Genomic DNA, 26,333 nt, shown 5'->3' on the forward strand with positions numbered 1-26,333 from the left:
ATCTTCACCAACATGACTCATGGAGGAATTTGACATGCGGAAAATCCTTTAGAAATAGAAAGTTTGGGATCACCAGGACCTGAACTCACACTAAGGCACAGTGCTCTGCTTGTGGTTGGCGATGCTTCTTCATGCTGCTACGACCTTTGATGATGAGTGCAAACAACAGACAATAATGATGAAGCACAAAGTAAATGTGCTCTTCATCTACTGCTCTAGTTTTACAGCTCAACACTCCTCGTGTTTTGGATCCTTCAGGTCTCCTGAATTCTGCAGATTCCTCGATCAAGTAGTTCCCCTCCCTTCAGTTAAGTCCTCACACACACACACGCAAACACTGTGATAGATACGTCTACATTTTTTAGACAAAACCTGCACAATATGGCCACATTGTCATAGTGAAAAACTTCACTCTACAGAAAGGACCTCAAGGTTTTTTTTTATCCCAGGGTTGAGTCTGTCAGGTGGCTTCCCTTGTGTCCCAGCGGCTGATTTAAAGCTTACCCAGCAGCTTTGTTTTAAAGAGCTCCAAGCTTATAAAGGATGGATTTGGTTACAAATACAGCAGAAAAAACCTTCCATTGTACAAGTGTATCCTTTTAAACATTCACATCAACTAAAATATGTAAACGACTTAATAAAAACACGTTTGGTATGTTGCAGACATATTTAAATAAAAAATTTAAAACACCACAGCAGTTGTCGTGCTTCCTGCAGCACGTTACTGCACGCTGCAAACGCTGGAGATCTATTGCACATTAAAGCTTCAGCCGCTGGTCGAGTTAAACGCCTCTGTGCAGACGCTCTCCTCACATCGTTGTGTTGTTCCCTTTTAGCAGAAGAGCTTCAGACACCCCGGATTAACCGTGTCCCTGGTGGTGGAGGTCTGTCGCGTCGGGCTTGTTGTGCAGGTTGAGTCTCGAGTTGAATCGCCATTTTTTAACAAAATCTCTCCGTTAAACGACATAACTTGGTTTTCCTCCTGCAGTGTTCTTGTGCAGAACCGGTTCTCTTTATGACCCCTCAAGTTTGTGTTTTGGATGCCAGGCTGCCTATTCCTCATCCCTTTTCCTTCTAGGAAAACCTTTGATGGGATGGACTAGTGATGGAGTGTCAGGAGGGCTGTGTTTCAGGGGAGTGAAGTTACCAAACAGATCTGGCTTTAAGGGGTTTGTGCCTCTTGTCTTGACTGAGGTAGCGAGGGTGGGGGTGGATGGACTAGAGCAACGTGCAAATTTAAAACAAATAGATTTAAAAGAACAGAGTCCGTTTGGGAGTAAAATATCCTTGGGTGTGAATTTGCCTTTGTGTGTGTGTGTGTGTGTAACAGTGTGTGGGGGGTACTTGTTCTGCTAACCTGGACACACACTATCGTCCTCTTTCCTGCAGCTGTGTGTGTCACACTGATGTAATGGTCAGCCTGGTCGTCACAATTTGTGTTTGCCTGACAGTATGGAGCGGTAAAGTTCTTCATCCAGCGGCACATAGCGCCCTCTGCTGGTATCCAGGAAGAAGAGCCTGTCCGACACAGCAGTGGGATTAAAACCATCCCGGCGCAGCTCCGTCTTCTGGAATTTAAACGTTCCTGAAAGAGAAAGGGGCTTTTATGTCATGTTTTAGCTCAGACTTGACTGTTTTTACCAGACTCATTTATTTTGTTCTAAACTAAAATCTGCAACCCCATCTTTAAATTCACAAAAACAAACAGAAAAATAAAGAACATGTAATATGTTAAATGGCTTTTAGCTTGGAAAATAGACTTAAAAATGTACTTCTTGTTTTTCTCTAACGCAAACAGAAAACTTATTACACCTCGTGACTTTAGACAACAACAAAGAAATGAAATGAACTTGTCTCAAATTCTCAGTGATAAACAGTTTACAGAAACGAGATAAAACACCAAAGAACTGATTACCTAATTCCTGCCAATACAAAAAAAAATGTAAAAACCAACTACAAAAGGAGGAACATTTTACCCGTTTTGTCGACTTCTGGAAGGCAGCGGAGAAAGACTGGTCTGGCGTACGGAGGGAGAACTTTCTCCATATCCTTCACAAACTTCTCCAGGTTGGTGGATCGAGACGGATCAGCGATGGCTGCCATCCCGGCCTTCCCCTCTGCTCCTGCGCTCACAGAAACAGTTTCAGCTATCATCAGGAATCAGAGATTTAAGGTCAGTGAGGCGATTTTTATTTATTTTACTCCTCAGTAGATGAGGCTAAAAGTAATATTCCTTCATTTTAAAGAGACAATGTGTAGTTTTTACCATCAATGTTGAAAAGGAATGAAATGATGTCCAGTTGTTGAAAAATATTATTGGTGCGTCGTAACATAAGTACCATAAAAATCAGGTCTAAAAACATGGGAGCAGGTCCAAGTCTCTGGACGACACCATATTGGATGCCATGATTCCTTCTACGGGAGCCCATGAGGACAAAATGCATTTACTAATTTGTAACAAACGGTTACAAAACGTTCGTCATTCTTAAATGTTATTTTACACATTTACCTCTTCTCTTGTTGCCAGTGATGAATGGAGTCTGGTGTCTTTGTTATTCTGCTAAAATGTGCACTCCCCAGGGCTTTTTGACCCTAATGGGCATCCATTGGTAAAGTCTTACTCCAAAACAAAAATACTGCTTGCTTGCAACGATGTAGGTATCTACTGCCCCCTATCGCCAGGAAACATGCACACCGTCACTTTTAGGGTGGGATTCTGACCGTACCTGGTACTTCTACGCCATAAACAACCACATCCTTCATGTCCAGCAGCCGGCTCAGGGTTCCTTCCACCTCAGTTGTCGAGACGTTTTCCCCTTTCCATCGGAAAGTGTCTCCCGTTCTGTCCTTGAAGTACATGTGTCCGTACTTATCCATGATGAGAACATCGCCTGGAGACGGGAGTCCATTTAGATGGCTGGAGTTTGTTTAAACAAAAGCACGACTGTTGGTGAACGCGTGAGCACTGACCAGACAGATAAGCGCTGTCTCCCTTCTTAAACACACTGTGAGCAATCTTCTTGGTCGTAGCCGATTGGTTGACGTAGCCATCAAACCTCCGAAGAGGGTCGTTCTGAATAATCTTACCGACCAGCTGACCAGGCTCACCTAGAAATATTAGATCATCATCAGTGAACCGTATATTTAAAACCTTTATATTCAGACTTTGCTTGTTAGTGAAGCAGAATTAACAGCAGCTAAATATCCTCGTGGGATGTTTACCACTGACATTTAAAATGACTAAAGACAAAACCCACCTGGTTTACAAGGGATGCAGACTCCATCAGGTCCCCTAATGAGCTCCAGGGTCTCTTCATCGACCCTCACCAGTCTGATGGGGTAGACGAAGGGCAGAATCTGACTGTTGAAGCCGCACGCTCCAACCTGAAACACAAAAATGTCAGCGAAGTAAGAACCTGATTCAGTTTAATCACACCAACGTCTCCCGGTTTTCGCAGGAAATTCCCTCACCTTGTTGCCAAAGTTGCCCAAGCTGCAGTTGCACTCCGTAGCTCCGTAGAACTCTGCTATTTGTGGGATGTTGAAGCGGTTCATGAACTCCTCCCAAATGGACTGGCGCAGGCCATTCCCCAGCGCCATGCGCACCTGGTGCTGCTGCTCAGCGTCACGGACCGGCTGGTTCAGCAGATATCGACAGATCTCCCCGATGTACTGCACGATCTGGAGCATATACAAGAACCAAAAAGGCGGATGCAGGGAGGACATCTTGTAGTCAGATTAGGGTACTGCAGTTAAATGCCACCCATCTGTGCGTAAGTTTCATGGCCCTCGATAGTTACGGATCCAACATGAAGAAGACATTAAACTGATTTGGATTTATTTCACGGTGAAATTCTTGCATATTGATTATTTTAAGTGATAAAAAAACACATGAAAGGAGAAGAAACTGTTGTGGGAGCTGTGAGGAAGTATCTGAGCGGTGTGTGTCGGAGACTTGTGGATGAGATCATGCTTACGGTGCAGTTGTATTTGGCACAGTCGTCCCAGAACCGCGAGGCAGAGAACTTCTTCCTGATGACTACAGTCATCCCGTGTATGATGCACTGACCCACTCCCACGATGTTGCCTGAACACAAAGAAACGAAGAGGTCACGTGTAAAAAAATAAATAAATAAAAATAAGGACGTGCTCTTTGATAAACTAAAATGATAAAAAATCTTTCCAGAGGAAGTCAACAATCCGACTACAGCTTTGTTAGTCACAGGTGAGTCTATTGTGAGTCAACACTGATCTGATCTGACTAGAACCACAAACACGAGGAACAAAGTTTTATTTATACTGATCTCAAAACCTTTAATAGCCATGGTTTAAATCTTTAATAAATCAAAGAGGGAACAAGAGCCTACTTGACCTGGAAAAAAACAAAGGTTCCCATCAATCACACTCACCTGCAGAGTGGTAAAGTGGGAGGCAATCATACAGCGTGTCATCTGATGTCATCCTAAAGCCGTAATACACCAGAGCTGCCATGCGGTAGTATCTGAAAACCAGGAGACAACCTAAAAGTTGACATTAAGCCGAGCCAAAGCCGCATTCTTTCCTATTTGAGCGACACGAGAGAAGGGAACAGCAGAAGTCCCTGTTTGGCCGCTTGTCGGCTGCACTCGTGCTTCCTACCTGCTGTGCACGACAATAGCAGCTTTGGGCATCCCCGTGGTTCCTGATGTGTAGATGTAGAACAGGCGATCTGCAACAGTAAAACACAAATAAGAAAGGTGCTCTTTTCTAATGATGCTGCATCATCGGGCGTGCTGTTTTCCAGGTGAGTGACGCAAGAATCACCTTCACCAGGATCCTGGAAGGATGCAACAAGACTACCAGGTAGTGTGCAAACTCAGCAGTGGAGAGACGCATTAGTTGGATTCAATTACAAATCTGATACAAATAAGAATTACTAGTAAAGTGTTCTGAAAACTCAAAAAATGACAACAGGCAGATTAGGGTTTTAAGGTTTGACTTTATACTAAAGTCAACAATTATGCAGAACCATTTAAATGACTCATTAGGAAAAAAACATGTTCATTAGACTGATCATCATTAGCTGCTCACATATATATAAATAAACGTGTTTGTAATTTTAGTAAATTCAAATCTTTAATAATCATTATTATCGCCCACCATTCAGCAGTGGGAACTAGTTGTGCCCGTGTTTGTCTTTCAGCAACATTCTCATGAACCACAGGAAACAGCTTACTGAGACTCCTGGATAGTAATCATTACAGGCACATCTACTAGTGGTCATCTTTTAGAGTTGGCGGATTAAAGATGGCCACAACAACTGGCTCAGATGACGACACACACAGTCCTAACAGATATTCTGAGATAGTGTCTAAAAATACAACAAATGTAAAGGAAGACCTTGAAAGCACAACAGATGGGTAATGTGTTAGGATGACATCATCATGACTAAAATGAACACCACCAGTCTTATAGAGGTCTTAATTCAAAGTCACCATGAATCTGAAGACCTGATGCAGCAGGCCAGGTCCAGTCTGCTGAAGCTCATGATGGTTCTCAGATGTTTGTGCTGTCCCTACATGTTTGCACAGTGTGGAACAGGCTTAATGGCCCTTATGAGCTAACAGATGAAGTCCACCCAAATCCTGAAATGAGCATCACTCATCTTCTGGATTGTTTGAGGTGCAGCCTGGTGGCCTCAGACAAATTCAGAGATGCTCTACTGGATTTAGGCTAGTGACTGGAATCAGGAACCACCTGCATGCTCTTCCCACATGAGGTGGGACGTCATCATCATGCACCAGGAGGAACCCAGTGAAGGGTCTAACAGTAGCTCTGAAGATTTCATTCTGGTACTTATTGACAGCCAGGTATCGTCATCTACCCTGGACAGGTCTGTGTCCCTCCATGGATGTCTATATAGACTAACACAGAGCCACCACCAAACCCATCATGAGGAACCATCCTAAACCCTTTCATGTTGGTCACATGAGCTCAGAGCGAACCTGCCATCATCTGAGGAAAGCACAGGAAACCAGTGCGGGACCAGTTAATAAGGAGCCTAGTCTCCTCCCCTTCTGGTCAGCTCAAGGGTCCCGGAACAAAGAAAAAAAACAAATGCAAGCAAACGGGGCTATAAAACCAATTTTTTTAATCTGCTCTACCTTACGCCCTGAATCACACACATGTTGTCTCCAGTAGGAATGAATGCTTTGCAAGTCATTCTCGTGGGAAACAAAGCTCTGGTGCGCCTATTTGAAGGTGTGGAATTCAGCTGGAAGAGAAAGTAGCTTCAGACTGCAGGATTAGAGTCTTATTTCCTGATATTTGGACATCTCTCCTCTGGCTGGTTAACATCAGTTGCTAACAGCTTTGAATAGTCTAAACCAGAGGTGCTCAATAGGCGGCCCGCGGGCCCCCTCTTTGTGGCCCCTGAACCCCGTAGTCCACTACGCCTTTTCACACAAAACCTAAAGCAACTTTTGCCGCGCTTTCTTGACATCAGATTGCGTCTTTAAACTTCATGGAAAACAAATGTGAAATCCATAGTACTTACTAAACAGTAATAATTTTACCAACTCATTGACTCCCAGTCATTCTTTGGTTGACAGTAGGGGGCCTATGGTCTGGAAGTAGATGGGCGTGACTTCGAGAACACCAGAATCGGGAGCCTAACAAATGCCTGTTGATGACAGCCGGTGTCCACTTGAGGACATTGGACTCTTAGGCCCCCTCGTGAAGTTTGTTTCTAATAATTTGGTCAGAAACTTTCACACCAGTAACTTTGTGAGGCTCTGGCAGCACTCTTCCTGTTCCTCTTTCCACAAAGGAGCAGATACCAGCCCTGCTGATGGGTTCAGGACCTTTGCTCAGGGTATCAGCAGGTTTAAGGGAGCCAAATTTAAGACTTAAGACCTTTTTTAAGGCCACTTTGACCAAATTTAAGCAATTTTTTAACATTACATTTAAGCTATAATTTCCAGCTATTGCCTGGAACCAGTGCTAACCACGTCGCGAACATGGGATTAACCTTCCAGCTACCATTAGACTTGCACTTCCCCATGGCGCAAGTTCCCGCTAGCTTAACCAGCTAATGTGCTAATCTAAAAACAGCCCCCTTTCACAACCAACTGAATGTGTACGGTTCCGCTTACGCCAACATCATACACAAAAAATGCTGAACAGTAACTAGAAATTCACAAAATTTTTATAGAAATAAAAGAATCTTGTTTATTGGGTCTTTGGTTATTTAAGACCTTCGGAAACTCTATTTAAGGATTATTTGTCATTTTTAAGGATTTTTAAGGCCTTAAACTTGGAAAAGCAAATTTAAGACTTTTTAAGGACCCGCGGATACCCTGTTTGATGGTCTTGAGACCGTTGTGGGAGACACAGCAGACCATCTGGCATCGGCCCATACTCATGTGACATTCTGGTGGAGTTGTGTCTGTGAAACCTCTGTAGGGTACAGGATGCTGATTTCCAACCCCTTTTGCTTCTTAAGCAATCAGATCAATACCCCAGAAATTTAACTGACCTGAAGCTAGACTCTGATAAAAGAAAAAAAAAAAAGCTTTTCTTGATGGAGAGATGCTAGCATATTTTTCAACTCTCTCAAGGAACACATGCCCTATTAGTAGAGCTGCAGAGGGCGTGGCATTTCACCTGTGAAGCAGCGCTGCGGCGGGCGAGGCAGGCGGGACGAGGCACTGGCCAGCAGGGGCTCCAGGCACTCGGTTCCCTGTGGGACTCGTTTGGGGTCCCAGTCTCCGGAGCAAAACATCTGCACCGCCTTTCCCATTGAACTGTGGACCTCAGATACCGCTGTGAAGAGTAAAAAAAAAAAAAAACACGCTGAAGTATGCAGGCTTCATTCCACAGATGCATTCAGCAGCACAGCTTTCAGCAACTTCAGAATAGTGAGAGAAACTGAAATAGGTCAAGGACGATTAAAACAAGTGGGCAACTGCACTGACCCAAAGAGGGAACGCGTGAGGTGATAAAGAGGAACAGTTCTGGTAAATACGAAATACAAGACATAACAGGCAGATAGAAAAAAGCTAAGATGACACATAAAGCTTCAACCTAGAAAACGAGACGGAGTATCTAAACATAACAGCCCATCCTGGCTCAGCACTTACGGCATGATTTGATCCTACACCATAAACCAGGCCACGCTTGTAATTACTTAAATACATTATAACACCAGTGTTGGGCAAGTTAATTCAAAACTGTAATGCATTATTTATTACTTGTTACCCTCATTTTAAAGTAATTCATTACATTACAATATTACTGATTATAAAATGTAAGACATTACACTACTTTTGCATTACTTTAAGTAACTTTCACCAAAACAACTTCAATATGAATCTGGTAATCTGACGCTCAGTGAGCTCATGACATATATGTGGAAAGTGATGTGGTGTCTGAGCTAGGATTGCTGTTAAAAACAGTCAGCTATCACAACAGTGCTTTAAAATGATTGTTTATTACATAAAAGCAACAACAATCTGTACTCTCAGCACGCTGCCATCTTATAGGGCCATCTGAGCAGAGAGTGAGGTGGTGGGGGCTCCAAGCCTATATTTGCCTTGGTCCCCAAATGCCTTGATACGGCCCTGGATGTGGGACTGACTTCTGGGGTGATCTGATTCTATCACATGTATAAATACTAAATGCTTATATATTATTGCTTTTTACTGGTAAAAATGTGTATTGGGAATAAATCTACCTACTTTTTTTCTTTTCAAGCACTTTGTTTTGTTTTCTTGAATTTATTTGAATAATTTCCGGCCCTTTCTCTCTCTAACCTTCCTGCATGCTGCATCTTTTCTCCGTCTTCCAGAAAAACTGTTTCCTAGATTTCCTTCTTTCTAACTAATCAGCCAAAGGCATCTACCGAACGCAACAAACAAAAAGCTTAATATGCGCTGCGCTCCAGCAGCAATGACTTGAAATCACCGGGGCACAGATTATTATTATTATTATTATTATTATTATTATTATGAACTCAGCTAAAAAGTACAAGAAGTACCAGAGAAGGCTGATATAAATTATCGCAAACAAATGACTTTGTTTTGGTGGAGCGATTTTGTGAATATAACAGCGGCAGCGCGCAGGACGGAGCTAGAGTATTTGAGCCATTACCTCTGCACCCTCTCTGCTCATAGAATGCCGCAAAGCTGAGTCCATAAATGACGTAATATATGTGGATACTGGATCTTTTTTCAGGCTTCCCGCAATTTGAATTTTTAGGAACCCCACATCTTGATTCTGGGTTTAAAAATGCGTTGTAATTACCGCGTTACTGACAGTTGTACCAAGTAAATATTATCCTTTTCTTTCCCTGTAATGCCTTACATTACCACATTACAGCGAAAAGCAATGCATTACAGTAATTAATTACTTTTGTACCGCTTTACTCCCAACACTGTACAACACACTACAGGCTGATGAACGGATGCAGAGATGGCTCCATCAATCTGAGAAAAAAACAAACCCCAAAACAACCACATTTAAAGCTTTTCTGATTGGGAGGGAATCCAAGAGAGAAAAGCAGAATAAAACTCTGAAGCTGCACTTTTGGTTCACTGGTACCGCAGGTTCACGTCACATGCAGGCGAAGTGATGTTCAATGAATAGAACTTTTAATGCCACCCGTTTTTTTATTCAGCATTTTAGACACAACATCAAAATAAAAGTGAAGTGGGAGGAAAAAGTGGGGCTGCTTTATTTTAGAATATTGATGCAACAATTATGCAACTTTTTAATGCTGATCTGCTTTTATCTCTGTGTTCCTGCCTTTTATCGGCTCTGGTTTGTGACGTATGTTGCTCTTCAGACCTTTAACACTCCACGTTGGTGATAAAGACATTTCCCGATCTCTCCCTCTTCATTACTGCGAGCTCCGCCGACTGATACCGAGGAGACACCTACTCAAATAGCCATTTATCTTTTATGGCTCATGCTGCACTCGCCTCTCTCATTACAATGGAAGTAGAACAGCATCCATCAGCATAAGTCAGTCCTGTAGAGGGGAGAGATGTCTAACGTGAACCTTTCCATCATCTTACCATCAATCAGCTCCGAACCGAAGATCACCGCCTTGGAATTGGAGATGGTGACACAGTGGACCAGTGACTCCAGCCTCAGATTGAAGTTGATCAGAGCAGCTTCTACTCCAATTTTGGCCATGCCCAACCAGAGGCCCACGTACTCAGACCTGTTCTCCATGAAAATGGCCACCACATCACCCTCCTTCAAAGTAGAAGCAATAAAAACTGTTCAGTTTTCTGCCAATATCCCATCAACTACAGTGAAGTCCTCTAAGGCATAAAGTTACCTTAAAGCCACGATCCAGCAGCAGGTTAGCCACCCTGTTGGAGTATTCGTCCAACTGATGGAACGTCCACCTCTCTCCCGTTCCCTCGAATATGAGCGCCGTTTTGTCCCCATGACGCTGAACTGTTTCTGCGAAGATCTTTGGAATCGTGTTCTTCTCCCTGACGTGTCTCTTGACGTTCATTTTCACCCGCAACAACACATATGCTGCACTAAAGGAGCAAGAGACAGAAAACAAAGCAAAACAAGAATGAGTCAATCTAACAACTTCATTAGTTACCTTTAGATTTTTGTTGGTTTATTTAAACACATAAATAGGTCTTAAAATGTTTAGCTCTTGCAACAAACAAGCTGTAATCATTTTTTTTTTATAATTTCTATAAATAAAATCCTTCAAAGCAAATATTCTGATAGTCAGCCATCGGAGGATGTCCTTTGCCTACATGTATGCAGATCATAAAACATTTCAGCTGCACGGGCCGATGGGACAAAGTCTGAATAAATAGCAACGCTCGGTACTTTTGCATTTATTGCTCAGAGGTACAGACAGCAGGCTTTTTGTTATGGTGAATAATGAAATAAACACAATAAAAAGTAATTTTATAGCTGTACTCTGACCACGATCAGTTGTTCATTATTATACAAGAGACTCATTTTACATGTGAAACTGGAAAAATTAGAATGTGCTGCAAAAGTTCATTTATGTCAGTAATTCAAGCAAATTTCTAAAACAAATTATTATTTTCATGCCTCTCAATATTGTTCTAACATTAATGGCTAAAAATATATTGTGGAAATAAAAAAAGTGAAAATAAAATAATAAAGAGGCTCTCTCGCATCTGTCTAAAAACCTCAGCCAAGACGTATCGGACTGAAAGCAACTATTGGGAGCATCCGGTTATCGGTCTCGCCGAACCACCACACTTCCCTGTGTCCTCCCATTCTCACACTCGCATACTAAGCAACAGAACATCACTGGTGTGAGAGGTTCTCCGCTCAATAATATCAGATAGGGGAAACAGCCGGCTGCTACCACTTCGACTTTAGGACAAACTACCAGAGTCCCAAAAAGAAAAACGCCATTTGAGTTACGGACAACAAAAGGCGTTCGGAAGTAGAAAAAGGCGACTGGTGTTTAGCATTATCTCGTATCCTCCAGCAACACAAGTTTCCAGTTCTGGCAGAAGCATCTCGGGGAAGATACCCAAGGGGAGGGGTGAGTGTTCTGTGACCGCGTTCACGTTAAAAAAGCTAGCCTGTTCTGTAGATTTGTTATAACAGCTTTTAAAAGTGAAACTAGTACATAAAAGACTCAATTCATACAAAGTAGGTATGTGTATTAGTGAAATTCTGGTGATACGATACAGGGGAGACGATACGATACATCACGATTTAATGCAATACATTCAGCCAGACGATATTAGCAATTTATTTAGACCAAATTTATTTTAGGAAAATTAAATAAACAGTCCAAACGGATACGCAACACGTTTAACATCATCTGAACCATGATAGATGGACTTACATTTCAATGGTGGAAACAAAACCCATTGTACACTGCTGCCAATTAGCGGTCGACATTTGAATTACACCAAATGAAAAGAAAATCTCTGCATGTAAATTCTTCCAAAAATTTGATATTGAATATCAATATAATATCACAGGAAAAAAAATCATGATATATTACCATAGACATTTTCTTACATCCCTCATACAAAGCCAGATGTTTCAAGCCTTTAATTGTTATAGTTGTGATGATTGTTGCTTAGAGCTTATGAAAGCCCAGAATATCAGACAATTAGAATATTGTGAAAAGATTTAATATTCTAGACTCATAGTGTCACACTCTAATCAGCTAATGAATCCAGAGCACCTGCAATGGGTTCCTGAGCCTTTAGATGGTCTCTTGGTCTATAACAAATTACTGAAAAAATTGGAGTTTTGCACCATATTCTCATTTTTCCAGTTTCACCTGTATGTCTGGATCAAATAAAACATTCTTACCTGCTAAAACGTCATATTTCGACTGAAAATTAAATCTGAAACTTTTTCCTTAAGACTTATTTTAGAACCATTTCCTTTTAACTTGCTATTAGAAATACTTGTCAGAAAACATGTCTAAGTACTGCAGCATTTCACACACCAACTAAACCAACCTGAGCCTCACCTGTAGGAGCAAGACTTCCTAGTAATGGTTACCCAAGTGTACAGAAACGTATCTATGGGCCGTGGCAGTTCTACAGCATAAATACCAAACACATTAACATCCTATGAGAAATCATAGTTGTCTGGGTCAAAAATCAGGATGATGATCAGGACCCAGATGGCCCAACACTTCACCCACGATAATTAATTCTCTAATGTTTAATCTTTTATTTGTTCCAAAAGCTGTTTTCTGTATGACTAGTTAAACCGCTTCATCTTAAAAAGTGGATGCTTGCATTTCCTGTTAAACCAGTAGCAGTAGAAAAGCTTTGAGACAGGTTAACCAAACCCCATTACCGTGGCAACCTCTGACATGTAAACAATAGGATCTAAACACATTCTTTTAATTTTCCTTTGTAGAAATATTCCAGTTTATTTGCTCTAAAACCGAAAACCGTTTCAAAGCTGCCCGTCCACATTTTTACAGATTGTGAATTAATTATTCAGGTGATGCAAATTCATTGTTGCTTTTAAATCCTGAAATCATATATTTCTTTTACTGAGACAGTTCTGAATGCAAACACGGAGCTGGTGCAGCCGTTTATGTCATTATCACTTGTTGCTGGAGGCAAAGCTCAGAACTTTATTGATTTAATATAATGTCTTTCTCAGAGGACTAATCAATGACCTGAGGAAATCAGTTGATGTTTTTCAGAAAGTTACGGCTCATCCAAACATCTGACATTGTGATTTCTGAAACGCAATTGATGGAGTGGAAATTTTATTTAAAACAAAGAAAAGTTGGGATGCTGCCCCCGCGACCCGGACCCGGATAAGCGGAGGAAGACGAGAGACGAGACAAAGAAAAGCAGAAGATGTCTCCCTGTGAGAGTTAAAGTAATTTAAATAATAATAATAAAGGTCAAACAAAGCCCCCAGGTCGTAGTCAAACTATTATGGCACAGTCATCCAAATATTCACTATAGACTTGATCAGTTTTAGGCTCAAGCTCAGCACTTTACTCTCACGCAGACCGTTTTGCTCAAGGTGCAAAGTTCTCCAATGGAAAACAAAAACATCTGCAAAAACCTGTTCATGTCAAAATCCCCACAAGCTGCATTACCACCAGCCACCCAAGAAACGGAACACAGCTGATGATGTGAGAATAAAGAAACAAACCAAACGAAAAACGTCATTTGTGTTTGTTTGGAAGTGAACTTGAAAAGAAGGGATGCCCAATTTCATGATTTTCATGTATTGGATGGTCCTAAAAGCTTACTGTAAGTCCCTGCCAATCGTCATGGCAAAAATCTCCAGGAACCTCCATCCTCCACTTCCGAGGTAGAAGATCAGGACTCCTGGAAGAACCTGGTACCACGGCAAGCCTGCCAGCAGCCTGAACACGAACAGCAGAGCTGTGCAACATGCTAGTCGCATCATCCTGTAAGAATGCACACACGTTAGGTAGGTAGACACAGACGCATAGTCACTTCAAGCTGAAAATCAGTCAGGCTGCAGAGAGAACCTCATATACAATGATTTTGTTCAATTTACATCTTAATACACCAACTCAGTCCTGGCTGAGCGAGTAGTTGTACATAGTAAAATCACTCACTTCATCTTGTACTATCATGTAACAACAGTTAGAAGATTGACAAATACAAACTAGGACTTCAACTTTCCTGTTTTACTTGCAGCTGAATGAGGTTCAGCAACCTGCTTCCACAGGTCTGCAACTCCATAAAGAGATATGAGTGAACAGAGCCACCTGATCGTTAGAAAGCTGACCCTAGTCAGTAAATGATAGCTTTCCTCATAATATATTCATCAGCTTTGTTCAATTTCTAATAATCATGCAGAGAAATAAAGCACACATAGCTATGTAGGGTCACTATTCCTTTTCCACGTGACTTCATATTTATTTAAAACGCGCGCAGCTGATTCGGGTGAGCCATTAAATCACCATGACTAGCGGATGTTAATAATAAAGTCACGAATCAAAAGAAAGCGACGTTAAAGGACGGCAGCTGCCGCTTCACTGCTGGAGACTGAAGCTCCACCGTCCTTTCGCCGGTGCTGTACCCGGAAGGCGCGGAGCATCATATTGCGGTGGGCAGGTATGAGGCAGTGGGACGTGGACCTCGGTCACCATATGCCATGTGTGAAAGTGGGCACGGCCTCCGCGTGTGACCCGGTAGAGCAGCATTCATCGTGCTAGCACGATGCGGGTTATCATGGTAACAGGCGCGTGCAAGGGACAGGATGCGCAGCTCTTAAGGAAGCGGATGGACAAGCGTACATCTCCCCCGGATAGAGGCATTCCGTCTGCATAATTTGCCTTTAAAAGACCGAATGGTGTCTTGAATTACATATTCGAACAGCCACTTGAGTTTTAATCGCTCGTGAGGTCGTCCTCCTTTCTGTCAGGAGATAATAATAACCTGACCACCACCAGGGTTGAAAGCGGGGGCGATGGTTGGTTTGTTCCGGGGATGGACAGCGTTAGCTTACCTACCTTTCCCTTCGTTCACTCCGTTACAGCATATAGGAGCGTAGAAATCCCAAATGTGAAACTCGCTGCGTGAGATTCCACCTTGATCGGCTTACAGGCCAGCCTGGTAGCCCCCCCGCTCCTCTCCGCCGCTAGCTTGGCTCGTCGGAGAAATGCGCACAGGCGGCGGCAGACACACGCACTGGGTTCAAATCCCACAACGACCTCCTCCGGCTGCTGCGGCTCCAGCGACAGTTCGCGTCGACTTTGACCCCGAGATCATCATCGCTTCATTTTCATAATCATTTCACACCATCCTTAGGAACATTTTAACCGGCGAGCTGACGGACAGGCGTAATTCAAATGACCTTATAATTTTCTAAGTTGAGCCCGCCCACTTGCCGTCAGCGTCAAATCAGTGAATTGGGTCCAAGCGCTGAGAGACGGGGTTCGCGGCCAATCAGCAAATGAGGAAAGGGTGACATCACATCCGGTGGGGCGTGCGGCTTCAACAGAGGAAATGCGGCGCGGCTCAGCTGGCTCTTGGCTGTTTGCTGAGTAGGGCGAACCAGTCTCCACCCGGTAATGACACGGCCGTTGTGGCGTAAGAGGCCTGCAGAGTCGGCCTCACCTCGCCCATTCATCAGCCCGTCTGCTCCGCTCAGCCATTACTGTTCCACTACTGTCATCAGAAGAGGCTCGAGGAATGAGGAAAGAGAATATGGAGCAACGATAGTTTTCAAACTGGGATAACTGGCTTTACTGGAACATGTTTACTTTTAAAACGCATAGTCTTAATTAAACTAAAGATATATCTGGTGGCAGCAGGCTGGTTTAGTTGAAATTCTTTTAAGTAATTGCCTTTTGTCACAAAAACTAAAACAGCCCTCTGACATAGTGCACACTTGGGACGATTTATGTATTTTGCCTTCTTTCTTCCCAACAATAAGGAATTTAAGGCTCAATAATGCACAACCAGGAGATTTCTCATAAAATCTCTACAAACAGCAGGAGTTACTTCCTCGCATCTGAAAAAATTGTTTATACATAATTCCATGTTGTCGTTCTTTTTTAAAACACAGAAACAGTTTTGTTACCCGTTTCTGTGTTTTAAAAAAGAACGACAACATGGAATTAGAAATAACGCACAGCAAGAACACACCTAAGATGTTTATTTATACAGACTCGGATAACTAAACATTTCTGACTGGTTTGATGCACCCTCAATAGGATAAACCAATTATAAAATACAGTTACACACCGAAATCCAATCTGTTTTAAACGGTCTGCATTCCTGCACATTCAGTACAAGAACACACTAGTACTCAACTTTGAGAAAAAAAATCTGAATAAATGCAATTTTCAGAATATGAATAATGTGAACTTTGACCTGCAAATTAAATCTAAAACTTCAAAATTTCACCCTTCATTTGATAAATGCCGACTCAAAAATGGGTACAGTGGGGAAAAAATGCAACATTATGGTTGTAAAACTTCTACAGAATCAGTTAAAGAAGTTATTTATCAGTTGACAAGATTGACATATCTAGGACATAATGGTCCTTGCTCAATGTGCTCAGAACAAAGAACAGTCTTTTTCCATGTTATTTTTTAACAAGTTTTTTTTAATAAATCAATGAGTCAGAGTTGTTTTACACACCTTAAATTACTTGTGCAATCCCAAATACTATCCAAACATTCTTTCAAAGTTACACAACTAGATCATTTACATTTCTGCACAACCCAGACTTAAATGATTTGTCTTTTTCTTCAGCCTACTTTTATGTCCCTTGCAATGAGCTAAAGAATGTTTCAAAAGCACGTCTGCATACTGGAATAAGCTTGTTCTTTTCCTGTTATCTCTGCCTCCAAACAATCTCTGTGAGAAGCTATTGAACTTAAAATGTTTGGAAAAAAGGTCAAACATTTTTTCTAAAGAGACAGCCACTCAGTCCACATTCCGGTATACCTCTCTCATAGGTTTAACATAATTCACAGCATTGAACTTTTGTCTTTTTTTTTTTTTTTTTTTGCTGTTGTTCAGTCATCCAGTTCAAGACCAAAGTGTGAGTAGAGATCTCGTGTGGTGGTCCCCCTCAGAGCAGCTGGAAGACAAACAAAGATTCCAGGGTCAACTCCCTCTGGTCCACTTTTCAAACAACCCTCCAAACACTGAACAGACCACGATCACAGCATGAAAAAAAGAACAGTCACTCAAAACAGAATGGAGTTTCTAATTGGTGAAAAAGTGAAATAGACCCAGATCACTGGAGATTCTGACTTTAAAAAGTAAAAGAAGCATCAATGAGCCAATAGAGCTCCGGGCGTCACGTGATTCTCAGGCGCCATGCTGGCAGACATCAATGTAAACAAAATGAACGGGACCAGCATGGATTTTACTCCGACTGAGTTTACTTCACATTATAAAACTGAAGATATGGTTTTATGTTCTCAGAAATTAAATAGACTTAACATCTTAGACCCTTACCATGACCCTGGGATACTTTTTAAGTAGTTGTCGGAGCAGACCTTTCACCGGTTTTGAGATACCCTAAAATTTACAATTTCCTTATTAATTTTCCCTCGTACTACACCGGAGCATTGCTAAGAGCATACAAAAGCCAGGAGGAATACAAATGGACTCAATTAGGGTTACGTAAACAGCAGCATGCAGAAGTCATGAATGATTAGGCAAAGTTTTTTATGTGATACTTACTTATTGCTATGAGCAACAAGACAGAAAAAGTTACATCAAAATAAGTTTAGGAAGCCCAATAAGAATTGTAATAAAAGCATTTAAAATAAACACCATATACAGTTGGTTTAACTACCTACATGAAGTGGTCGCTGCGTAAGCAAAAACGTTTTCTCCCGGCAGGGTATATGCAGGAAACTCAAAATTAAATTCAAGACTTTTTCAAGACTTTTTAAGACCTTGTAAAAATAAAATTAAGACTATCGCAAAGAACTAATCAACTGTTAAACACTCATATATTGTTTTTAAATACTGCATCGCTTCGTTTTCCACTTCATGTTGGGTTACGTCACATCCGGGACAGCGAGGCTGTAGCAATAATACGTAAAGCCACGTGGTTAAAAATGCAAACCGTGCGCATAGAAGAACAAAATATATATATTTTTAGTTTACATACATCTATTTTTCATACCCACGAACTCCGAGGCTGTGAAAAAAGTGACAACTAAAATAACTCCCCCCCAAACAAGGTCCTTACGTGCTGCAGATGTGCATCTATTCTACAGTGGGTTTTGTAGTGACCTCTGGCATTTATATACTTTTATTTTATTGAGAATATTAAAAAAAATTCTTTGTGATGTTTTTGCAAAATGCAAGCAATTTTCTACCAGTCCTACTGTTCAAGAGAGCTTAATATAATAAACCGAAATAACTAATCAGATAATGACTAGGGATCATCATATAATAAACTATTATTATGAAACTAATTCACAAAACACCAAACATAAAAACATCTGCAAATATTCCAAAAGACTGTAATCATGGATGACCAGATCCAAACTCACCAAATGTGGGACAGAGTCTACTCACTGTAGGACGTGAAGCTTCAATGTAACCAGATAAAGTTAAAATGTTTTTTTTATCTATTCTGCCTTTTATCTCTAACATGACTGTTAAATATACATACACTTATTATATAATTGATGTCTTATTTATTCTATTTGAATTAAACTTGAACAAGCAAACAGCAAAAAGTTTAATGCTGTTTCTCAGTTCCTCTCCAGTTACCACAGCTCAACTCAGGCTGGACCTTCTACCGTGACTCTGAGTAACTTTAGCTACAGTTACTTTAAACCATCAACTGATTTTATAAATATAGACAGGCCCACTGTAAAATAATGAAGGTTTAAATAGCTTTTTAAAGTTTTCACTGAATATTTGTGCTGACTTTCCACAACAGGAGGTACCTGGATTGGACACAGTCATCCTCCCAGAATCGAATGTGGACATCCAGCTGTTTGGTTTTTGTTGACTGGTTGAGCGACTCGTCAAACATTAACACAAACTGGCCAGCCTTGTTGATGGTGTCGACGAGCTCCTGCTTGAAGTGTGGTGCTAACCCGAATCGCATGATGTATCCAGTTTTGTCCTTTCCACAAGTGAACGACTTCGCTATGTCCAAATCTGGAAACATAGCCTTGAAAACTTCAGCCAAGTTTTCATTTGAGTTCAGGGAATGGTGTTTTTCCGCTGTGTGGAGGTACCATAACACCTCAGCATGCAGCATCGCTGTGCTGCCCAGAGCCACTCTGATATCGGCTGCAGACGATGAGGAAGTAGAGACAGCCCGGCTCGTAGCTGTGGCTTTAAGTGCGACTGTCGATGGTGGAGCGACGTTGGGACTATGTTGTGGTGGTTCAACCCGATTTCCACAGAAGCTAGCGATAGATAGCTGCCGCTTTCTGCGGCTAGCAGCAGCCTTGTGGCTAGCACAACACGTGCGACTTTAACTCATTCACTGCCATTGACGACTAAAGTCGTCATTTGCATTTTTTTACTGTTTGAGCATCAGAACGAGCCCCCGCGCTGAGAGAACAAACATCTCAGCCCTGAAGCCGATCTTCATCCATATACATCACAGATCACATGATCAGGAAGCAACACATCCATGTGTTTGGAGATCGTTTTGGGCCGTTCCTGTAAAAAAAGTGAGGCGCGAACCGGAAAAGCGTCTGCCGATCACAATTCGACAACGGATTATGAAAGAACGGATAACGCTTGAAACACGCGGACTCTTCCTGATGTAAGAGGTGAGTCTCCTCTTTGTTTTGGTTGTTTTGGCATCGACATCATGCTAGCGCGCAACGTTCTGTGACTCTTAAAAAAACAGTAAAAATGGTGAGAAACGCTGGCAGCGAAGGCCGTTAGTGATCAGGAAACGGCTGGCAGTGAATAAGTTAAGGAGTTTATGCCCATTGACACGATACTTATTTTCTTCTTGCATATCGTACAGTATGCCTCCCTCACGTTCCCTTCGACTGGCTGCAGCCATTCTTTGAAATCCGGGATATCCAGCCAGGACGCTGCAAACTTGCACTTTCCCATTCTCATTGTGCGTTCACGTTCACCAACATTCTCTTCCGTCTTAACATTTAGGTGCGTTCGTAATATGCACCGGGAACACCAGAGCGTTCTTTGCACTTTTGAGCTTCCACCCCGTCCGCCCTGGTGCTCTGAGAGAAAAATTACTAATGCACCCACAACAGCGTAGTATATATATTTTTTTATCTTTTTATGCTCCCTCCCTCGGTTCGTTAAAAAAAACTAAAACAAACTGTTGGCTATCTAATTCAGAAAAAAATCTCTAAATTTAAGACTTCATAAAGCCGTGATAAGACTTTTTAATACTTTTTAAGGGTCTTAATTTTTCCAAAATTGATTTATCACCTTTTAATACTTTTCAAGACTCCGCGGATACCCTGCCTGGAATCCCACAGTCTCATTGTAGCCTGGTCACTAGTGCATTTTATTGTGACGATCCAATGTTTGCCGTGTTCCGGATCTTGGGGATTTTGGCTCTTCCCTTATCTCATCCGTGCCTGTTATGGCATCCTGGGGCACAACAGTTATTTACCATATTTCCCATCTCTAGTTTGGGTTTTCTGCAAAGAACAATTGTCTAACTGCGGGCAACTGCCTGCCAAGATGGCGCCATTCGATTTGAACTGCTGCATGCCGGGAGAAGTGACGTCAACTCGCGGAGCTCTAATAGGCTGCATTCCATTAAGGGAATTTCAGCTTGAAAGTTTTCTTTTACATGCAAACCTCCAGAAATGGAATGCAGCCTTTGCCACGATACCAGGTTAAACTATCTGATGTGAATAGGAATTTTAAAAATGTTTGCACTGTATAGCTCTCTTCTGTTGTCAGTATTTGTTTTATCAAATTGGGAATGTATTGGGTAGGCTAAAATCAGGTAAACTTCAGCTTATAGTACACCATTTTACTTAAATTATGAGCAAGTGTGTTGGACCTTTTACGAGAAATGAGGAATTGTGTTTGTGATTGTCTTGTTTCTTAGTAGAAAACTAATTACAAGTAAAATCGTTAGAAAATCTGAGTTGAAGAGCATACTCAAATATACTGGATTTATTTCTTGCAGACAGGCATGATCAGGGACAAATGGACAGTTGTCTTTAGGGGGTAATAAAGGCCATCACAGCACAATCCGCCCACCAATGCCCCCCCCCCCCCAACAGTACAACAGTCCTTAGTGTCCAAGTGCAAACTCTTTGTGAGAGTGTGTGTTTGTGCAAGGCAAAGGGACATAGAGGGGGAGAGAAGAAGATGGCGTGTTTGCATTTGACTGCATGTGTGATTGTATGAATATATCCTTAGGCGTGGACAGAGACTGTTATTGTCTGAGTGTGAGTGATGTGAAAGACTCATTGTGCAAGAGGGGAAATGCCACCTCTGTTCACTATCATCTCTACTTTTCATTGTACTGAGAAACCAAAGATTGCAATCTTAAAAGAAAAAAAAACATAAATACACACATACACACATCACTTCAGCAAAATAATAATAGGATTCAAATTAAACAGTAAAATAATCACAAACCTACAAAATATAAGCAGACAAGGGGGAGGGGGTGTCATGAGTTAAATTAACTTGGTCATGATTCACCATGACTTTCCTAATAGAGTGAAAGTTAAAAATTTCTGTTCTTCCTCAAATAAAGTTGAGTTGCAACACACAATATAAATTACTGTTGGGCTGTGTTGTGCTTTACTTATTGTACAAACATAATTTTAACCCATCATTTGAGTAAATTAGACCAAAACAAAATATCCCTGCAACCATTACAATAACAGGTTGCTTCTTCAACTCAGTTATCATTTAAATAGCTAAACCACTACTGATGCACCGATATGAAATTTTTGGGCTGATACCGATATCTGATATAAAGATCACCGTTATGGCCAATAACCGATATTAGCTGATACCGACATACTGACATTAATACTTCTAAAATCAGCAATTTTGTATAAAATGAAAATTATTATAGCCAAATTAACATTATTTACGGCTCCCATCTACCTGAATACTCTTGCAAAGGCTTACGTCTCGGCCCGGCTGCTCCGGTCATCACAGGATCGTCGGCTAGCAGTGCCTACACCACGCTCAGGACAATCCAGACTCTTCTCATGCATCGTTCCACAAATGTGGAATGACCTACCAAACACTACCAGAACAGGGGCTTCCTTTTCAATTTTCAAGAAACTCCTGAAGACCCTGCTCTTCAGAGAGCATCTTTTAAACTAGCACCCTCCCTGCACCCGTCCCCCCTCTCTACTGTCCACTTCTTGTTCCCTACTCTCCATGATTGATGTCAAGTTGTTGTTGTTATTGTTGGGCAATATGCCGATTATCACTTAGAAGTCGCTTTGGACAAAGGCGTCTGCTAAATACATAAACATTATTATGTACACACATTTACGCTTCTGAGACGATTACAATCACTGTCACATGACTTGACAATTACACATCACCCCCTCAACCTCTGAAACAGACAAACAAACAGAGACAAGATGGAAAAAATATCGGTTGTTAATATCAGCCCGGTTTTATTTATCGGACCGATACCGATATGTTAAAAAATGACTAACATCGGCTGATACCGATAAATTGTTCATCCCTAATATATATATATATATATATATATATATATATATATATATATATATATATATATATATATATATATATATATATATATATATATATATATATATATATATATATATGAGGCCAACAGAAAGCGAAGATGCCTCTTTGTTGCTCTCTACTGGTCACACATAGAACCTCTAACCAAGTCTGAGTAAGCAACGCCTGCCTATCATGCGTAATTTGCATTTTTTTCCCCTGTGATCAGCAGCTTTGTGTCAGGTTTCATGAGTACACTCCCATCACTTTTGTCCACTATCATGTATCTTAATGTGTTTTAATGGCACCCATCTAGAAATGTAAGAGATTAAATTCAATAAATGTTTCCACAGTATTGTAAAATCTTATTTAAACCAATTTTAATTGTTTGTATAGTTTCCCATTAAATGAAAAAGAGGTGATAACGTGTCACCTGCTGCATTTGTGCTTTCATGTGGATAATTTGTGATGTTGAAACAAATTCAAAACAGAATTGAGTTGTAACGACCCTCAAAACAAAATTCTGAGGCGATACGAATACTGATGAAGACGTATGTTTTGTTAGCATCACGTCTTAAATCACTGCTCAACTAAAGCCAACTTTTTAAAAATTTAATTTAACGCCATGTTTGACTGCTTACCAGATACAACTGGGACGCTATAACCAAAACATACAAACTTTAAAATTATGAAATAAAAGTTTGTCTATCTCTTACCAATACGACCTAGGAGTGACTGTCCAATGTCTTTGATGTCGTTGTATTCATGCAGTTTATCAATGTGGTGCTCTAGCTCTTCAACTCTATAGCCTCTGAAAAACAGAGGTAATGCTGTAGTCATACAAAAGACAACTTTATACAGATTTGTCTACATAAGCACAGAAACAAACTTCTAAAAAAAGATTACAGAGGAAAAATATAAATCTTTTTTTAAGGAATGCATCTACTGATTCTATGTTCCATAACTTTTTAAAGACACTTTATCTCTGTACAGCGAAGGCTGAAACTCAAGGTTAACAATTAAAAAAGACAAACACAGCTGTACTGACTCTGCTTCCAGCTGTGCAATCTCTAAATCCAGTTGTTCTTTTTTTAGTTGAAGCTCTGCCACCTCTTCCTCAGGGCCAACTTTAGCAGTTTCGGTGACCTGAACCTGTTACATACAAAAGTAAAATCAATACAAAAGTGCACGGCATGAAAATAACCCACACAGGCTTGTGGCATGTGTGTGAGTTGCAGACAGTAAGGTACTCACTGGTGATTTGAAGTGTGAGTGAACCTTCTTAAATTTGGTAAATGGAGTTCTAGGGAAAAAAAAAAAAAGAAAATAGGCTATTAGTTAGAGTCTGGACAGGTTTTATACAGAAATGCTGATTTAAATGGGTTTACAACGAAACTCAAAACACAGATCAAGCCTAAAATTTGTGAGACAGATTTGATAAACATAGTACCTTTATTTGAACTTTCTTTAAATGTTTTAAAGTAGTCTTAATCAGCAGAAACCAGAAAACCTCAAATAGTAGTTTGCCTTGCTAAAAACTACAGCTATAATAAAGTAATCCACTCTTTTGCATTTGGTCTCATCAATCAAAAAAGATTGATCTGCAAACAGCTCATGCAAAAAACAAAACAAAATGTGTAACGACGTCTGTACTAAATAGTATTTATTTCACGACTTTTGTCACACAAACTATTAAAGCTTGGCTTTAAAATAAAACTTATTGCAGTTTTGTTAGTAGAGGCGCGGCTCACTTGACCGCGGTGCTTGACGTTAGTAAAGTTAGCCTCTTCAGAAGCTAAGCTAACAGCTAGTTACCTCTTCAGTGTTTCGTTCGTCGTGTCGCTTTTCTCCGGTGGTAAATGATTTGAACTACTTACACCACAACCATTTACACCACACCTGGTTTCGACACACCGCTCCGTGCTCATGTTGCCTTCGCTGTTGCTTCTACATTCGTTGAGCTACAACAACACGAAAAGATGAACACAACACATTTGCAGCTCGCGGCTAGCAGTAAACAGAGATTTGATTGGATGTTGGAACCAAGAGGCGGGGTTTAATGAAAGAAGTTACCATGGCAACAAACAGTCGCTTAGTCTCCTCATATTTCCAGTTTTTCCATAGATGTTCCTCCGATATAATATAGTTACGTATATTATGTCTGTCCCCCGCCCTCCCCACGAATCCTATATCCATGAACAATATACACAAATAAACATAAACCCCTCACAGTTAAATCGAGCGGTGTTGTCAAATTGTTTCGTTTTATTGGCTACTTTACTTTTATTGGCTATTGGCTATAACATATGAATATTTATAATCTATTTTTCAATAATAAGGCAAAAAAGCAGTGGTTTTTAACTTAATGAAAAAACTATATAAACGAACCAACCAACATAAATAAATAAATCGTTTTGCACAATTTCCACCAGATGGCGACAAAGATCCTAAAAACAGATTTTCCACACTCAATTATCCCACGCACTTTCGACTGAGAAGAATATTACACAATCTAATCTCAGTAATCATGTGGTATTTATTCAATTGCTAATATATGTTCTCTGGATGGGCCATCATTAAAATTCTTAAAGTGCTTCAAAAGTTTGATCAGTGATCCGTGGGCAAGGATAAAAGGTCAGTCATTTCACAAATGAATAAGAAATAGCCTTTTTCTGACTAAACACTGCAGCTAAAAACAATCTAGGTTCATTTACTGGCCTCAAAAATGCTAACAAAAAAAAAGACTTGATAGAGATGAAAAGATGCGGTGAAGCCAGAAAATGATGCTGTGGTACAGAGGGCATAAAATCTAGTCCATCCTTATGTCCTCTGGATTCATTGTTTATTTATTAGTTGTTATGCAGCAACAGAAAGTGTGGTGGATGAAAAATTCAGACAAGAGGCACAGCTTTTACCCCTCGAAGAAATCGCACTGTTACACACATGGAGCGGTAATGGCTCCTGCATGCAGTCATGTGTGGGAGACTTAACCCTTTGATGCGTAATGGTCACTACAGTGGACAGGTACTCAAAATTGTTATTTATTTATTTTTGCTATTAAGCACAGCTGTTGAAGACTTCATTGCATGTGAGCCCCTCCATTTGGACTTCTGTAAGTCAAGCCAACATATTTCATGTTCAGAATGCACGCTGTCCACTGAGGTGGACATGTAATAAATTATTTGTAAATTAAAGGTATAGCAATCGATCTTTTACTTCCGGGTGGATCACGTCAACCATTGGTCCGCATAACTCAATCATTCTGGCGAAGCCTTAGCGTGAGTCCGTCGTATGTGCTCGCTCCTGGGTCAGTTTTCTCTTACTGCCATAAATAGTCAATACAAAGTGCCTTGCAGATCCCATGCATATAGATAAGCCGGCTGTTGCAGCGCGCCACCAATGACATGGCAACCGTAGATCAAAGGCAGATCAAGGAAGCTCAATTTCACAGAAGCAGAAATTGAGGTACCTGTGGGTGAGGTGGAGAAATGAAAGGAAGTGCTTTTGCAAAACAAATAAGAGAAAATCCACGGAGTGGCACAGCGTTGCTGAAGCCGTCAATGTTGTGAATTCTTCAGAGAGATCTGTGGCGGATACAGGAAAAAAATGGTCCAATCGGGATTCAACTCCCAGACTCCCAGGTGAAAGTCACGTGCGCTAACCAGTCAGCCCAACGGAGATCTCCCCTGTTAA

At 40.9% G+C, this 26,333-nt stretch overlaps 2 protein-coding genes across 4 annotated transcripts; both read right to left on the reverse strand.

The window, feature by feature from the left end:
* Positions 1–1,188: 1,188 nt before the first annotated feature.
* slc27a4 (solute carrier family 27 member 4) lies at positions 1,189–15,185 on the reverse strand. Of its 2 annotated transcripts, none has more exons than XM_015940586.3 (14): positions 14,984–15,185; positions 13,748–13,909; positions 10,325–10,535; positions 10,056–10,239; positions 7,645–7,803; positions 4,639–4,708; positions 4,410–4,501; positions 3,978–4,087; positions 3,472–3,681; positions 3,258–3,384; positions 2,971–3,108; positions 2,727–2,891; positions 1,977–2,123; positions 1,189–1,585 (listed from the first exon to the last, which is right to left on the reverse strand). In XM_015940586.3, exons 2-14 carry the CDS (start codon positions 13,906–13,908, stop codon positions 1,428–1,430), a joined length of 1,932 nt encoding a protein of 643 aa, XP_015796072.1. In that variant the 5' UTR covers position 13,909; positions 14,984–15,185; the 3' UTR covers positions 1,189–1,427. The 2 variants fall into 2 exon arrangements, with proteins under 2 accessions (XP_015796072.1, XP_054600229.1); XM_054744254.2 differs by having other exon boundaries at positions 14,980–15,097.
* Positions 15,186–16,563: 1,378 nt separating this feature from the next.
* Positions 16,564–24,674, reverse strand: swi5 (SWI5 homologous recombination repair protein). Of its 2 annotated transcripts, none has more exons than XM_015940608.3 (5): positions 24,456–24,674; positions 23,895–23,943; positions 23,689–23,792; positions 23,357–23,442; positions 16,564–17,064 (listed from the first exon to the last, which is right to left on the reverse strand). In XM_015940608.3, the coding sequence occupies exons 1-5, from the start codon at positions 24,566–24,568 to the stop codon at positions 17,000–17,002; spliced, it is 417 nt and encodes a 138-aa protein (XP_015796094.1). In that variant the 5' UTR covers positions 24,569–24,674; the 3' UTR covers positions 16,564–16,999. The 2 variants fall into 2 exon arrangements, with proteins under 2 accessions (XP_015796094.1, XP_015796085.1); XM_015940599.3 differs by having other exon boundaries at positions 16,966–17,064; positions 23,357–23,451.
* Positions 24,675–26,333: the final 1,659 nt, after the last annotated feature.

This window comes from Nothobranchius furzeri, chromosome 6 (genome assembly GCF_043380555.1).
Source record: "Nothobranchius furzeri strain GRZ-AD chromosome 6, NfurGRZ-RIMD1, whole genome shotgun sequence".
Classification (NCBI taxonomy): domain Eukaryota; kingdom Metazoa; phylum Chordata; class Actinopteri; order Cyprinodontiformes; family Nothobranchiidae; genus Nothobranchius; species Nothobranchius furzeri.